General features: G+C 44.8%; 2 protein-coding genes across 2 annotated transcripts in view; one reads left to right on the plus strand and one right to left on the minus strand.

The window, feature by feature from the left end:
* GUCY1A2 (guanylate cyclase 1 soluble subunit alpha 2) overlaps positions 1–16025 on the plus strand; it is a 270751-nt gene that overhangs the window by 230884 nt on the left and 23842 nt on the right. Inside the window, exon 7 of the mRNA XM_090031757.1 lies at positions 10911–11065. Within this exon, the coding sequence (XP_089887883.1) occupies positions 10911–11065 (155 nt within the window). The remainder of the gene's footprint in view (positions 1–10910; positions 11066–16025) is intronic.
* Positions 597–10648, minus strand: LOC149875233 (uncharacterized). Its single transcript, XM_090031394.1, has 4 exons — positions 10644–10648; positions 7802–7973; positions 6719–7255; positions 597–659 (listed from the first exon to the last, which is right to left on the minus strand). Exons 1-4 carry the CDS (start codon positions 10646–10648, stop codon positions 597–599), a joined length of 777 nt encoding a protein of 258 aa, XP_089887520.1.

The raw sequence follows: 16025 nt of genomic DNA on the forward strand, positions 1-16025 counted from the left end.
ATGCACAACTATTTCTGATCAAGAGAAAGCACCTGTGGTTAGTACATAGACAAAGCATCCTTACACAGAAAACAAAAACTCGTATGAGTAAAAGCCCCCAGGCCTGCCCTTAGTAAGTCCATTAGTACACAGACTGTCTGCTTTTGTATATACAGCAACAAGTAGGCTGTCAGCTCTCTCTCAAAAAAAATTAAAAAAAATAACGTCCATAACGTCTTGCTTCTGAGGGATGGAGAAAAGGATTAGGTACTTTGTGTATAGTTCTCAGAATACAGCTAGTGCTACTATTTACTTTGCTACTGTTTTGTACATTTATTCAAAGATTATGAACAAAACTACTATTGTGGCCTAATCCTAGGAACATTCAATTACATATTAAAGCTAGGTTGGAAACTAATAGAACAACTCTAGTTTTGTTTTACAAGTTGGGATCATAACCTCCTTTGGAATACAAGGTAAACCTAAAGGAGGAAAACACATTCAACTGGAATACATATTGGGAAAGATTTTTCCTGCCCTATTTCACTCTGAAATTTTCCATCTTATCATGTCTCTGGGTACTTCACTCCTGGCAGATGCTTTAGTGATCAAGGACTTTAATCAATATTCTCAAACTCTGCCTGAAAAAGTTTGAGGCTTTCAGGAAAAGCCAAAACCTCCTACACAAAGGGCACATCTACACATTACCCTACAGCGATGTAGCAACATGCTGCATCACCATATGGTGTGCTGTGGTGACATAATGATCATGTGGGTCTACAAATGATTGGCAGCTACATCATCATAGCTCCCCCATTGTAGTGTGCCACTACGGTGATGTAGCCGCAAAATCTAAGTGTGTATTGCATGCATGGCACAGTATGGGTGGTTAATGCACCATGCTTAACCACTTTAGGAAGTACTAAAGCATGGTGCCATAACAATGTCACCATACAGAGACATGTAGCTGTCCCCAAAGTGGTTTACCAGATCTCTTTTTATTATTTCTGACTGTGTCAGGGAACGAGACCTGGGGAAATGGCCTTTGTGGTGAGGTGATATTTCTCCGTGTACCAAGGGAGTTGCTAGTAAGTCCTGAGGTGTCAAAATGTCAACCTTGCTTAGAATAATGTCAGTAGACATATAATGCCTTAAACAGGGTATTTGTTGGGTTGCTTTGAAGATTACTACCAATGCTAGAACTGAATTTATAAACAAGTTTTGGTTAAAAAAAAAAAAAAAAAAGGATCCATTATCTTATATTGTCAATTTTGTTCCCTCCCCTCCTCCCCCCAAACATTCTGTTGAAAAGACAAATCTTGGCCATAAATTAAAAAAAAGAATAGGTGTCTAAAAGTTATTCTCTTATTTGTATACTTAGGTTCTTGTGCGGCCTGACTTGCAAAAGTACTGAATAGCCAGCAGCCCCCACTGGCTATGCTTTGAATCCACATTAAAGAAAAATAATGAAGTTTGCTATTTCTTCTTGCAATCTAACTTTAAACTAATCAAGAAAATCCATTAAGAAGCCTAGGTGGCATAAATTCTGTGGTCCATGCTATTTTATGGACTTATGTGGCAAACTTTAAGTATCCATTTAAATGGAAAGGGTTTTAAAATAAAGACCTGTTTAAAATAAAAGGGTTTAATGAGTTAGGTGTTTTAGATCTATAAGAAATACTGAAAATGCAGTACAGGCAATCTGGCACAATTAGCTTTAAGAAAGATAACTTAAAAAAGGTAATAAAATTCCCAAACGGAATATGTTTGGTTTTGCCAGCAAAACTACTGAAAAGTTAGCAGGGGAACAAGATATTTTGACAAGCCCCTGTTACAATATGAGGAGTTAATAATGAGAGTTACAAAAACTGGAATTATCATTGGATGCTGGTTTACATATAGCAGCGAAAGTCAGTAGTTGAAAGTTATTTTCTCATTGGAGCATACAGGAGTTTTCTAAGGTGTGTGTGTAGGAACTATTTCTAAAATAGTTGACAGTTTCAGAATGAACTTCCCTTTTAGTGAGCTCTTGAGTTCAGTTCCACTGCTGACAGCAGAACTGATGTTATTTTTAAAGACGGTTCTTCCATGGACCAGTTTATGATGGTTACTTCTTGGTTTTAATAAAAGTATGCTTTAATATCAACATCTTTTCAAGCTCTCACTTGGAGGGAAGACATCTTATACAAGGTGCAAAGTTCTGGGTTTTTCCCTCTATGAAGTGAGAAGGCTTTGTAACACAAACAATAGTTTTCTTTCTGATCAATGGAAGAAAATACATGATCGGGTTAGAAAGCAGGGTTGCCGACTGTCTGTAAATTTATTGACACTCCATTAAAAAACACCCTAAAACACTCATTCCTGTCTGTAAAAATCCATAAACGTTTTCCATTCCATAAAAACAGGGATCTACTGCGGATTTGAGCTGCAGGAAAAATGCTGTAGCAATTCAGAAAACACAGCAGCACCAACTGCTGTCTGAGCAGCAGCACAGCACCCTCCGTGGACCACACCAGTACCTGCTAGACTCTTCCTCCCCCCTCGCTCCCTTTCAACCCCCAGACAACCTGCTACTACTAAGTCCCTATGCCCATCTTCTGCTTCTAATAGCTGCTTACATAGAAGGTACAAGGAGGGGGGCAGTGCAGGCAGGATGGGTCTATGGGCCAGGATGGGGAGAGGCTGTGGGTAAGGGTTAGTGCAGGGACAGGGGGAGCAGGCCTTCCGGGGTCAGGCTGCAGGGTAGGTTGGGGTGGGCAATAGGGTGCAATCTGGACTGTCAAGGGTGAGAAGGAGACCCTTGAGGTAGAGGCAGCAAGGTGTAAAGCCACTACAGAAGTCACATAGGCTGCCAACCTAAGAATGTATTTTTTTAATAAAAGTAAAATACATGTCAGTACAAAAAAAACTTCCTGTGTCAGTAAGAAAAGTACAGGTTGTCAGTAAAAAAAAAAATTCTTGCTTTGGCAGCCATGTTGAAAAGACATCTATCTTTTAGTACCCTTCAGTATTTCTCCCCTCAAATAAAGCAGATATACCTTGTTTATTTCAGAAGCAGCAGCTGCATAAAACGAGAGAGGTAGGAAATGTTCAAAAGGTGGACAGAAAATACAGTCCTGAGATTAACTCATAGATTAAATCCTTCATATAAAAAAGGTTTTCACAATTTGAAGGAATGAATCATCATAAAACATTCTGCTCAATTTATATGCTCATACTTGAATATGCAAATGGCATGTATTAATCACGTAAATAAAAGTACACATTTGTCATTTGAAATGGGCTCTGATTGTATAAGGAAGTGTTTGTGAGACTAGCATTAATAGCTACTAAAAAATCAATAACCATGTTCAATTTAAAATGAATTAGTAAATTATCGAAAGGTTTATTCTATTGTTTGTGTTGTGGTAACACCAAGAGATCCTAAGCTGAATTCTTTTAGGTGATATTTAAACATATTGAAAGACAGTCTTCATAGGGCCTGCCCTCAGGAGTTTATAGTTTCATAGTTTCATAGTAGCTAGAGTCGGAAGGGACCTAGGTAGATCATCTAGTCCGACCCCCTGCCTTAGCAGGAAAGAGCACCGGGGTCAGATGACCCCGGCAAGGTGCTCATCTAACTTCCTTTTAAAAATCCCCAGGCTAGGAGCCTGCACCACTTCCCCTGGAAGCTGGTTCCAGGCCCTAGCCACCCTGACTGTGAAGTAGCGCCTCCTAATATCTAATCTAAACTTACCCTCCGCCAGTTTGTGACCGTTATTCCTGGTCACTCCTGGCAGCGCACGGGGGAACAGGGACTCCCCCAATACCTGCTGATCCCCCCTGACCAGTTTGTAGCAGGCCACAAGGTCCCCCCTTAGCCTTCTCTTGTGGAGGCTAAACAGGTTCAGGTCCCGTAGCCTCTCCTCATAAGGCCTGCCCTGCTGACCCCTGATCATAAGAGTGGCCCTCCTCTGAACTCTTTCCATATTGTCCACGTCCCTCTTGAAGTGTGGCGCCCAGAACTGGACGCAGTACTCCAGCTGCGGCCTGACCAGTGCCGCATAGAGGGGGAGGATCACCTCCCTGGACCTGCTCGAGATGCATCTGTGGATGCATGATAGGGTACGATTGGCCTTCTTGACTGCCTCCCCACACTGCCGGCCCATGTTCATCGTGGAGTCAATGACGACTCCAAGATCCTTTTCCGTCTCCGTGCTGGCAAGAGGAGAGTTCCCCAACCTGTAAGTGTGGTGCCGGTTCTTCCTCCCCATGTGCAACACCTTGCACTTATCAGTGTTAAACCCCATCCTATTCTCATCCGCCCACTGTTGCAACCTGTCAAGGTCAGCTTGTAGCCTATTGCACCCTTCTAGTGCACCCACATCCCCCCACATCTTAGTGTCATCAGCAAACTTGAACAGGGTGCTTTCTACCCCCTCATCCAAGTCACTGATGAAGATGTTGAACAGTGCAGGCCCGAGGACCGAGCCCTGCGGAACCCCACTGCCCACATCCTTCCAGGTCGAGAAGAACCCATCCACTACCACCCTCTGGGTGCGGCCCTCCAACCAGTTGGCGACCCATTTGACCGTGTGGGTATCGACACCACAGTCTCCCAGCTTTTTGATGAGGACAGGGTGAGAGACAGTGTCGAAAGCCTTCCGGAAGTCCAAAAAGACTACATCCATAGCAACCCCTACGTCTAATGATTTGGTGACCTGATCGTAAAAGGCCACCAGGTTGGTCTGACAAGACCTGCCACTGATAAACCCATGTTGGTTGCCCCTGAGCATGCATTCCCCCGCAAGGCCCTCCTGGATGTGTGCCAGGATAATTTTTTCAAAGAGCTTACCCGGGATTGAGGTCAGACTAACTGGCCTGTAATTTCCCGGGTCCTCTTTTTTTCCCTTTTTGAAGATAGGGACCACATTGGCCCTCTTCCAGTCCTCCGGCACCTCGCCAGAGCACCACGAGTGCTCATAGAGCCGTGCCAGGGGTCCCGCAATGACCTCAGCCAGTTCCTGTAGAACCCTAGGGTGAAGATCGTCCGGACCAGCGGACTTGAACACGTCCAGCTTCTCCAGAAGTACCCTAACTAACTCCTCGCTAACCCTTGGCCCAGGCGTGTCTCTCTCGGGGCCCGAGGGGGGCCCAGCAGGGAGGTGGCTGAACTGGTCCCTACTTAGGAAGACAGAGGCAAAGAAATCGTTAAATATGTTAGCTTTGTCATCTGGCGTGATGACTAAGTTGCCCATCGTGTCCTGCAGGGGCCCCACATTACCCGGGACCCTCTTTTTACCCCCTATGTATTTGAAGAAGGACTTCTTATTGTCCTTAATCCGGGAAGCTAGTCCTATCTCCAACTCTGCCTTGGCCCTCCTGACTGCCCCCCTACATCCTTGGGCGACTATAACATAGTCCTTCTTGGCGATGACCCCATCTCTCCATTGGGTATATGCCTCCCTTTTAGCAAGGAGACATTCCCGGATGCTCTTAGTGAGCCATGGGGGTTTATGTGCCCTCCTGCTCCCTTTGACCCTTGTTGGGATTACCTCCCTTTGGGCATGGAGGATCGTCTCCTTAAGGAGCAACCACTCACCTTCGACATCTGATTCCCTTCCCCTCTGGGTCCTCAGCGCTTCCCCAACTATTCTCCTTAGCTTGTTGAAGTCAGCCCTCCTAAAGTCTAGGGCTGTTGCCTTGCTGCAGCCCTTTGCCACCTTATGCTGGATGGTGAATTCCAGCAAGCGATGATCACTGTCTCCCAGGTGGCCCATCACCCGCAGCCCCCTCACCAGGTCATCACCCGTGGCCAGCACTAGGTCCAACAAGGCGTCTCCCCTGGTGGGACTGTGCACCTCCTGGGTTAGATGGAGGTCCTGCAGTCTGGCTAAGAACCGACGTGAGCGATCAGACTTGGCTGACTGCTCCTCCCAGCAGATGTCTGGGAAGTTCAGGTCCCCCATGATGACCACATCCTTAGCCCTCACTGCCTCTGTAAGCTGACCTAAGAATTCCAGGTCGAGCTCTTCTCCCTGGTTGGGAGGTCTATAGTAGACTCCCACCGTTAAGTCTCTCTCCCCTGGACTGCCTTTTACTCTAACCCAGAGCACCTCAGAGTGCCCCCCCTCTACCCCCATGCTAATTAACGAGGAAGTATATTCCTCCTTGATGTAGAGTGCTACTCCTCCACCTTTCCTTCCTATCCTGTCCTTCCTGTATAGCCTATAGCCCTTGACACTCACCGCCCAGTCATGCGATGAGTCCCACCACGTTTCTGTGATCCCTACTATGTCAGGGCTGGTGACAGCTAGGAGGAGGGCGAGTTCCTCCTGCTTCTTCCCCATACTTCGAGCATTCGTGTAGAGGCATTTGAGGCCTTCAGCGGTTGTGCCCACTGACCCCCTAGTCTCAGCAATGCCCCGTCCCCCAACGCTTACCTGTTTCTCCGTTTTGACCATTGGTCTGGGCTCGCTGGCTGTTGCTGGGCCTGGTATCTCATCGTCTCCTCCGCCCTCATCTTCCCCCTCCCCCGACGAGCCTAGTTTAAAGCCCGCCGAAGGAGGTTCACCAACCTGGAAGAGAACACACGCTTACCTTTAGGGGAAAGGTGGAGCCCATCCCATCCCAGCATGTCTCTCATCACGATGTGCCGGTCATGGCTGAGGAAGCCAAAGCCCGCCTCGAAGCACCATTCCTGTAGCCTCCAGTTGGTCTCCGCAATGCACATCTCGTGACGTCTGCCGCGTCCGCTCACTGGCAGGATGGAAGAGAAGACCGCCTGTGCGCCCATCTCCCTCAGCACGCCTCCCAGAGCATGGTAGTCCTCCATCAGGCGATCAGGGGCTCTCCTGGCCGCATCGTTAGTACCCACATGGACAAGGACCATGGGGTAATAATCGGAGGGCTGGATGATGGACTGGAGCATCCCCTTCACATCCTGAATCTTCGCTCCGGGCAGGCAGTATACCTCACGTGCTGAGGGATCCTGGCGACAGATGGGGCCCTCCGTACCTCTCAGGATGGAGTCACCAATCACGATGACGCGACGCTTCCTCCTCTTAGGCCTCTTGACTCCCGCCGCCCGCACAGGACATTGTGTGCACAAAGTCTCCTCCCTGGAATCTTCCACTGCTCCCTCCTCCTCCAGGGCTGCCAGGACCTCATATCTGTTCTCCAGATGGACAGGAGGAACTGGTGCCGCAACATGGTTAATAGCTCTGGCGCGGGAGACTGTCTGCCACTCAGCGGTGGAGGGCTCATCCCGGTCTGCCCTCTCCTCTGTTGTATCACCCTGCAGAGAAAGAAAATACCTATCAATTTCCTCCTCTGCCTCACGGATTCCCCTCAGCCTGCTAACCTCCTCCAGGAGCTCCTGCACCCGCTCCTCCAGGGTCCTAAGGCGGATACCTACAGGACAGGTGCAGGAGTCCCCAGTCCCTGCCCCCCCAGACCTTGCCAGGCAGTTCCCGCAGGCCAGGGGGTTGGAGGACGGCAGCCCCCCCGAGGGCTCTGTCTGGGTGGAGGCCTCGGACAAGCCCCGGGAAGGCCGCGCCCCCCGGGCAGGGGCCCTGGCAGAACTCCGTGTCGACACCATCGCAGGAGTTGCTGCCCTTACTAGCAGAGCAGGGGTCAGCCTCTGGGCCCCGCCTGCTCGCCCGCCGGCGCGAACGCCGCCGCAAACGCCGACGCGCTCTTACAGACTGCGCCTGTTTGCGCGCTCTGTTCGCGCGGCTCGGGAGCGCGGCTCCCTACCGGCTCAGCTAAGAGGGACCCGGGGGGCTTCCCCTCCGGATCCGGCTCAGCTGCGCCGGCCCCTCAGTCCCTCAGCCCCACTTACCTTAGGGGGATCAGCTGCTGCTGGCCCCTCAGCTGCTCCGCTCGCCGCCGCCGCTTCTACTGCTGCACTCTCCTCCGCTCCGGGTCCAGAAAGGAGGCACACGTGTGGGAAGGACACACGTGCGCCTGAGTCCCTCTTCTCCCCGCTGCTCCTGACCTCCAAGTGGCGGAAGCTACGTCAAACCGCCGTTTATAAAGGAGGCGGTTTGAATTACCCGCCGCTGCCTTACCCACCAATCAGGCGCTCCGGTGTCCTTCCCACACGTGTGCCTCCTTTCTGGACCCGGAGCGGAGGAGAGTGCAGCAGTAGAAGCTGCATTCCCACAAGATGACGAGCAGTGTCTAAAAATCAGATAAACAGATGCAACAAAGTCATGAATTATAAATTATACAATAACCAGATGTATATATAAAGAAGCTTTTAAAACAGAATGTGTGCACTTCTTTTATGTTCATCTCTCCTTAATTTGCCCATAAGTAACTTGCTAAACGAAATTCACTGGCAGAATCAGTCTGAAACAAGGATTGGAAAGATTAGAGGCTTTAGAGATTTAGAGGCTGTTCCATGTAGGAGGTACATCACTCAAGAGGATAAGAAGGTAATAAAGTGCAAGATGCCACAGGTGCGGGAAGCACACAGAGAAAACAAAGATAGCAGCAGCTACCGGCAAAGTGAAAGATGTGAGAGACAAGAGAGCAGGTGTAAGGAAGGGGCACTTCTGTAATGCACCTGGAAGGGGATAACAAGAAACTTGAACATGACATGATGAGGCACAGGAAAGCATGCAGTATAAAATCAAGGAGGGGAGTGGTATGAGGCAACAAATGTCAACGTCGCAGCAGTGGTTTGGATGAAGTATGGAGAGGGTGACTCTAGTTAAAACTGGTGATGAAGAGGGCCTGAACAAAACTGTGGCTATGTAAATAGAAAGAAAAAAAAGGGATTACTAAAATTTGAGAGAAAAAAGCTGTTGCATTTAGATGCAGCCTAGGTATTCAGAACAAGGCTAAGAGAGCAATGAACGATAGGACCTCTGGTACTGTAAGGAAGAATGCAGCAGATAAGGAGAGCTTAGGAGGAAAGATAAGGAACACAGCTTTGGTCAAGTAAAAATGTCATTAGATGGTAAACCATAAAAAAGTGATATCAGAGGGTGGTTGAGAGATGGGGCAGGACAGAAGGAGGCAGGTGAGGAATGGACAGGCAGACCATGTGAGCATTAAAATAATATTAACTTTAACTTAGGAGTTGCAAACTACTACTGGCTTTGTTCTCCCAAGTGGGAAGATTCATAGTTTCATAGTTTTTAGAGTTGGAAAGGACCTGAGCAGACCATCATGTCCGACCCTCTGCCCTGGGCATGAACGAGTGCTGGGATCATAATATCCTAGCCAGATAACTATCCAACCTCCTCTTGAAGACCCCCAAGGTAGGGGAGAGCACCACCGCCCTTGGGAGCCCATTTCAGAGCCTCGCAGCCCTAACTGCAAAGATTAAAATGGTACACTGACTTCGAAACACACTACTAACAGTGTTCACAGGTATCTTTATTTACCCTTTTTATTTGAAAATGCTGAATAATTTTCAACACCTTACAAAGCCTCAATTCCTTGTAATGCACAATAATGAACACAACACCTCTGCTTCAAGTAATGCATTTACATCAGACTTGAAAGTAGAATACCCATTGAAAATTTGAAACCAAAACCCTGCTTGCATCATTTTAGAGATCCATAAATATTTCATAAAATATATTTGCATACTAAATCATGCAGCCATAGGCAAGCATGAAGTAAATTCCACCATTACTAACTGTTTTCTTAATAGCTTTTTTTTGTCTAATCGTACTACTTTCACACCAGGCACGATCCAGTTAATTGCTTAGAATTCAAAGCTTGTGAGGTTTGTGTCTTTTGAATCTCTGCTGGAAAAAAAATATTTTTGCTTTCATCTTTCTGGATAAAGATTGAGGAAAACCCTCTAATAAAAAAATGCAAATGGAAAGCTTCTATAAAATTACATGCTATATAATCACAAAACAGTATTTGTTCTTTCAAATATATTTTAAAGGGTCTCTAAAAATCTACCTTTTTAATCTACAGCATTTTATTGTTTAAATGGTTTAGATTTCTCCTTATAATATCTTCATGCAATCTATTTTCTAGCTGAAGTCTAACCATTGCAATGCATGTGCTTTCTTCATTTTTTCAGTGTACATAATCAAGGCTTGAATTGTAAATATTTCTCAACAGGAAATTAATTTGCTGTTAATTACTGTAAAAAAATGTGTATAGTTCTCTTAAAAATACACAGTGCTCTGCATAGATCATGCAGAGTTCTGCCCCAAAGAATTTACAAATACACCATACAGAAGACAGCACGTGCAAGAAACACAAGGCAAGAGGGAGAAGAAAATCTTCAAAATAAATCCGTCTGTCTGTTTAATAATTTTGGAATAGGGTTCGATAATGTCACCACTCAGTTTCAGCCTAATTAAATCTCTATAGCCCACAGTTGCAAGGGTATGGCTGATAAAACAGATACCTTTGGTTTGCTGCGGACCTGTGCCTCTTGAATAGTTTGGTGGCAAACTAGTTTTAAAAGCACTACTAATTATATCTTTGGCATTTTTATCTATACATCTCTCCACTTCAAAAAATGATAAAGGCAGCATTGAGTCTATAGAGGAAAAGTAAAATGAAGAAAATAAAATACTTATTACTCTTTATTCTTTCAAACAATTTGGAAAAATATGTATCTTATTTTATGATATGGGCTAATTGTAGGACTTAAGATTTATCTGTGTACTTGGATAACTAACATTACTTTAGTACCTTGTCACCTCATCCTGTCCTGTGAAAATAACTATATTTTTTCATGTCAGTAACTTCCTACATGTATATGTAAGAAGAACACACACGTTCATCCTCTTTCCTTTTAAATGTGGTCTATTTTGAAGCTGAGAGATATAGGGAGACTGTCCCCCCATTTTATTATCTTTTTAAATGGGCTGTTGGGACTGTCTGGGCATATACTGTAAGTGGACTGCCATTGCTAGCAGTGAACAGAGGTAGAGAGGTTGACTAACAGAGCTCTCATTTTTTTCCAGATGAGAATAGGCATTCACTCAGGATCGGTTCTGGCTGGAGTTGTTGGGGTTAGAATGCCACGTTATTGTCTCTTTGGAAACAACGTCACGCTTGCAAGCAAGTTTGAGTCAGGAAGTCACCCACGACGGATCAATGTCAGTCCAACCACATACCAGTAAGTGCTGCCTGTGTTTTCATAATGCTTGTATATCAGCTCCAGTGTTACTTTGAGTGAGACTGTACAATTCCACTTCCAACCCTCAGTCCCATGTGCAGAATGGGAGCCTGAGAAGGGGCACAGTCAGGGTCTCAGTTCTGCAGCAAAGGATGCAAAGAGTAGATTGCTGTCCGGTAAAGGGAATGCTAAGGATATGAACAGTAGATTTATTTTCCGTACCCTTATTAAGTGTGCATTATTACAGCTTCAACCTGAGCGATGTGTTCCTTGCCTTAGACTTGTGTCAGTAGGCACAGCTCCATTGCCTCAGGACCAAATCTTCACTTTTACTGGTGAGGTTGGGATTTCAGAGAGTTTTTTATGCATAGTTGGAGACAAAAGTTCTTACTGAGCACTGTCCAAAGGCACTTGATAAAAGCATTTCCTTAATTTAAGAAAAAAGATTGAAAAAAGCAAAGCATCATCATCAATGCTGTGCAGAAATTATGCAAATGCAGGGTTGGCTTGATTAAATCAGGTTATGAGGAACAGCTGGCTTAAAAAAAAAAGAGTTCCTCTAATTGTTCTAGTTTGACAGATTGCCTATAAGCCTATAAGAATTTCTGCTACTTGCATTAGCTCTGATGTGCTTCTTTTTTTGTCAGGAGATCTAAATCTCACTCTCTTACATAATGCAACTGCAGTAATTTCTGCACATCTTTGCATGGTCTTCAGCATTGTTCCTCTGCAGTAATTCTGGGAACATTTGCTGTTTTTTTTCTTTTCTTTCTTTTTTTAAACAGAACCATGCATCTCAATATTTATTTTTCCTTTACTTATCTAGGTAAATTAAAGTTTTAAATGAAATTTCTTCATCCAGGCTTCTGGTATGCTAAACTATAAAGCAGAAGGAGACTAAAGTTGAAAAGTAATTAAAACTAGTGAATGAAATGACATTCATCTGGAAAGCCCATTCACTTCTGATAAAACTTACACAGCAGAGGAAGGACAATTACTTGAGCAAGAGGCAGGCATACTGAACAGCTTTTGACCATGAAGTACCCAGAAGTGGATTTGGGCACTTGCATACTGATATCGAAAAGAAATAAGGACTCAAATGAGTCTCAAGTATAACACATCTCTGCCAATCAAAACTAGAAAAATCTCTTTTTCCTGAACATATAGAAACTGAATGCCTTGCCCTTGGTGTAATCACAACAGTAAAAAATGTTCTCTACAGGGTTTCCTGATGTGATGGCTTAATGATTTCTGGATGTGTCCTTCTATGGCAGGATAATAGCCTTATTTTGAAGATTTAGGTGCTAACAATGCCTTTAGAATGAATTTCATTCAAAGGGCATTAGTTTTTTGAATCCTTAATAGGCTCTGGACTAGAAAGGGTGGGTACCTGAACTCTTCCACCATCTTTTGATTAAGTGTATCTTCACCTCTGTACTGTCTTAGAACTGATTCCAAAAGTCCCGTCCATGTTTGTGTGACAGTTGAAGGAGAGGCTTTGATATAAAATATGTATGGAGTCCTGTGATTGTACTGAAGTTTGGTGTGTTGCTTTAGTTGCCATGGGTATTACTGATAGTGGAATTTGTTCTATTATGAATTATCTTGAGGTAGGTTCAACAGGGAAAGCCACATGTATTCATGGTTCTGAGGAAAGCTCACTTTTGGAGTAATCTAGCCATAGACCATTCATGTCCAGTATTGCTCCTTATGGTTTCAGTGCCAGTTCTGTTTGTTTGGTTTTTTTGGCTGTGAGAATAAAATATAAACCTTTCTGTGTGAGAGATTCTGAGATACGATCTATCTACTTTGCACTACATTGGTAAGTCTGGCTTATAAGCCAGTAGTTGAATCTGTATGGGCACATCTACACGTGGAATGAATGCACCTGAATAAACTCCAGCGCAGTTTGCACTAGAGTCTGTTTCTCCTAGGAGCAACATCTTCACGTGTGCCTGGGACTGCAGCAGTAGAGTCAGGGCAGAGCAACCCTGGGTTAGCTGGAGGCTTTGGGGTTCAGCCACAGGTGCCAGCATTGGGCAGTAGAGAGACTGGTTGGTCTACAGGGGTGCTAAAGTGCAGAACTGGGCAGCAGGCAGCTCCTGTACTTTTGCCCCTTTGTGCCCCAGCCAGACCTGGTCACGGTCTTACATGAGCATTTCTCTGCCATAAGATAGTACTGTCCCCAACAGTACTGTTTTATGGTGGAGTTAATTAATCTACTGTGCTCTAATATCAGTACTTGTGTAGACAATGACATTTTACTGCAGAGCTAATTGGTCTACTTTGCAGTAAAGCACATGTGTAGATGCATTCTGTATGGTACTTTTTCATAATTTAAACGAGGGTAGAAGCTCTTCCACCATCCGCTACTCTACTGCAAGCATAGCAGTGTGGCCAGAGCAAAATGGGACAGCTAGATTTTGCTTATATCCTGCCGGTTCCTGGCTGCTATTCAGCCCTTGAGCTAGTCAGTATCTACCATATCACAGAGTGTCTTTCAGGTCTGCTCTAACTTATGGTTGGAGAGTATCCCTGGAATGAGCCAATCTACAACTAATGAAGCACAAAAGTGAGCATGACTCCACCTGTCTGAAACTCGAGTTGTTTAAACATTGAACACAGGTGTCGCCATGGACATAGTCTTTCTGGACTTCAGCAAGGCCTTTGACACTGTCTTCCACCGCATCCTCCTTAAAAAACTAGGCGACTGTGGCATTGATGCCTACACAGTCAGATGGATTGCAGATTGGCTGAAGCAAAATCTAGCTGTCCCATTTTGCTCTGGCCATACCTCTATGCTTGCAGTAGAGTACTGGATGGTGGAAGAGCTTCTGCTCTTGTTTATGAAAAAATGCCATACAGAATGCAGCTACTCAGAGGGTGGTGGTGGATGGGTCATATCCGACCTGGGGGGAAGCAGGCAGTGGAGTCACCCATGGCTCGGTTCTTGGGCCCGCGCTGTTCAATTTCTTTATCAGCGATTTGGACAACAGGGTGAAAAGCAACCTGTTTAAATTTGCTGATGATACCAAAATTTGGGGTGAGGTGAGTACGCTAGTAGGGAGGGAAAGACTGCAGCAAGACCTGGATAGGTTACAGGGGTGGGCTAACAAAAACAGGATGCGCTTCAATACTGACAAGTGCAGGGTGCTGCACTTGGGCAGTAGTAACCAGCAGCACACTTATAAGATGGGAAACTCGCTTCTTGAGAGCACGGAGGCATTATTGACTCCAAGATGAACACAGGCTGACAATGCGAGGTCACAGCTGGGAGGGCTAACCTGACCTAGTCGTGCATCCACAGGTGCATATCAAGTAGGGCCAAGGAGGTGATCCTCCCCCTCTATGCAACACTGGTCAGGCCACAGCTGGAGTACTGTGTCCAGTTCTGTGCGCCCCACTTCTGGAAGGATGTGGACAACATTGAGAGGGTCTAGAGAAGGGCCACCCGCATGATACGATGACAACAGGGCAGACCCTACAATGAGAGACTGCAGGACCTGAACCTGTTCAGCCTTCACAAGAGAAGGCTGAGGGGGAACCTGGTGACCATGTATAAACTCACTAGGGGAGACCAGAAGGGTTTGGGAGAGACCTTGTTTCCCCTAGCGCCCCCTGGCATAACAAGGAATAACGGCCATAAATTGTTGGAGAGTAGGTTTAGATTAGACATCCATAAGAATTACTTCACCGTTAGGGTGACTAGGATCTGGAACCAACTTCCAAGGGAAGTGGTGCTGGCTCCTACCCTGAGGGTCTTTAAGAAGAGGCTTGATGCCTACCTGGCTGGAGTTATCTGAGCCCAGTTTTTCTCCTGCCCAGGCGGGGGGTTGGACTTGAAGATCTACAAGGTCCCTTCCGACCCTACTTCTATGATTCTATGAAACAACAAATTGGGCACAGGGGTCTAGAACTTCTTGCCATTTCAGAAAGTCCTGTAAAATACAAATTTGTATCCAAACTCATTTGTTCAATGTGGTCCTCATTTAAGATAAGTGGAAAGAAGTGGGGTTGGGTCAATGTGGTAATTTCCCTTGCTCTGAGTCCAACAAATAAAATCAAATTAAACAATCCTAACAAGCCAAATATAACCATGTGCTTGCACAGTATTGCAGGAAGGGAATGAAGAGCTGCCATATTATCTGAGACTGAATTTAAAATGATTGAAATTCCTATCCTAAACTAACAAATGTTTGATTTGAGACTGCCTTTGTAACCAACAAATTACACAGAAACAAACAAACAAACAGAAAGAATGTGATACAAACAATTACCTTTCTAAACACCATGCCACTTATCTGTAAAAACTATAATAATTGCTTCTATTAGGGATAGTTTCTGAAGTTTTTGAAAATTCATGAATAATAATGATTTTGCTGAATGGAACTAATGACTTTTCCTTACAACAACTACCATAATTAAAAAACACAGGAAGATCTAGTAATTGCTTTGACATTTGAAATCATTCTTGACACCCAAACTCTTTTTTTTGCTAGTTTTTAGATGATCCTGTTTTTCTTCTTTTAGTATCTCCTTAAAAAATCATCCCATCATAAACATCTAAGTGGATTTCAGGTGATTTGAAAGGGTCAGGAACTAAATTGTCTTTTTCCACAATATAGAACCATGAATATAATTTGGAGGATACTTCCCTCCTTCTCCTGTCCCTGTTTCCATGATGCAGTGAATTTGGCTGGTTCATCCAGTTGACAATGCCAAAAATTAATCAGTGGAAGTCTTAAGAAGGACTGCTCTTTACAAGCCAGGTGGTACTCAACCTCTTTGCAACTCTTTATGTTCACAAGAAAGTGCATTTGTCATATTAGAAAAGTATATATTTACCCACTGAAATAATGTTTGTCTTGTATTTCAAACATTCTGTTCTATTTCTATAAATAGCTATAATTTTTGTAGTATTATAAAATTCAATATTATGAGCACTGTTGTTTCTGGCAAT

The sequence above is a fragment of the Crocodylus siamensis genome, chromosome 1, assembly GCF_052110815.1.
Source record: "Crocodylus siamensis isolate JL-2025a chromosome 1, ASM5211081v1, whole genome shotgun sequence".
NCBI lineage: Eukaryota > Metazoa > Chordata > Crocodylia > Crocodylidae > Crocodylus > Crocodylus siamensis.

Bases quoted from the DNA above. Each gene is read 5' to 3' on its own strand.
- LOC149875233 (XM_090031394.1), bottom strand. The intron at 7,256-7,801 runs GTAAGTGGGGCT...CTTTCTCTGCAG, and splicing joins CAGCAGCTGATCCCCCTAAG to GGTGATACAACAGAGGAGAG. The intron at 660-6,718 runs GTGAGCGGACGC...CCCTTTGTGTAG, and splicing joins TCTTCTCTTCCATCCTGCCA to GAGGTTTTGGCTTTTCCTGA.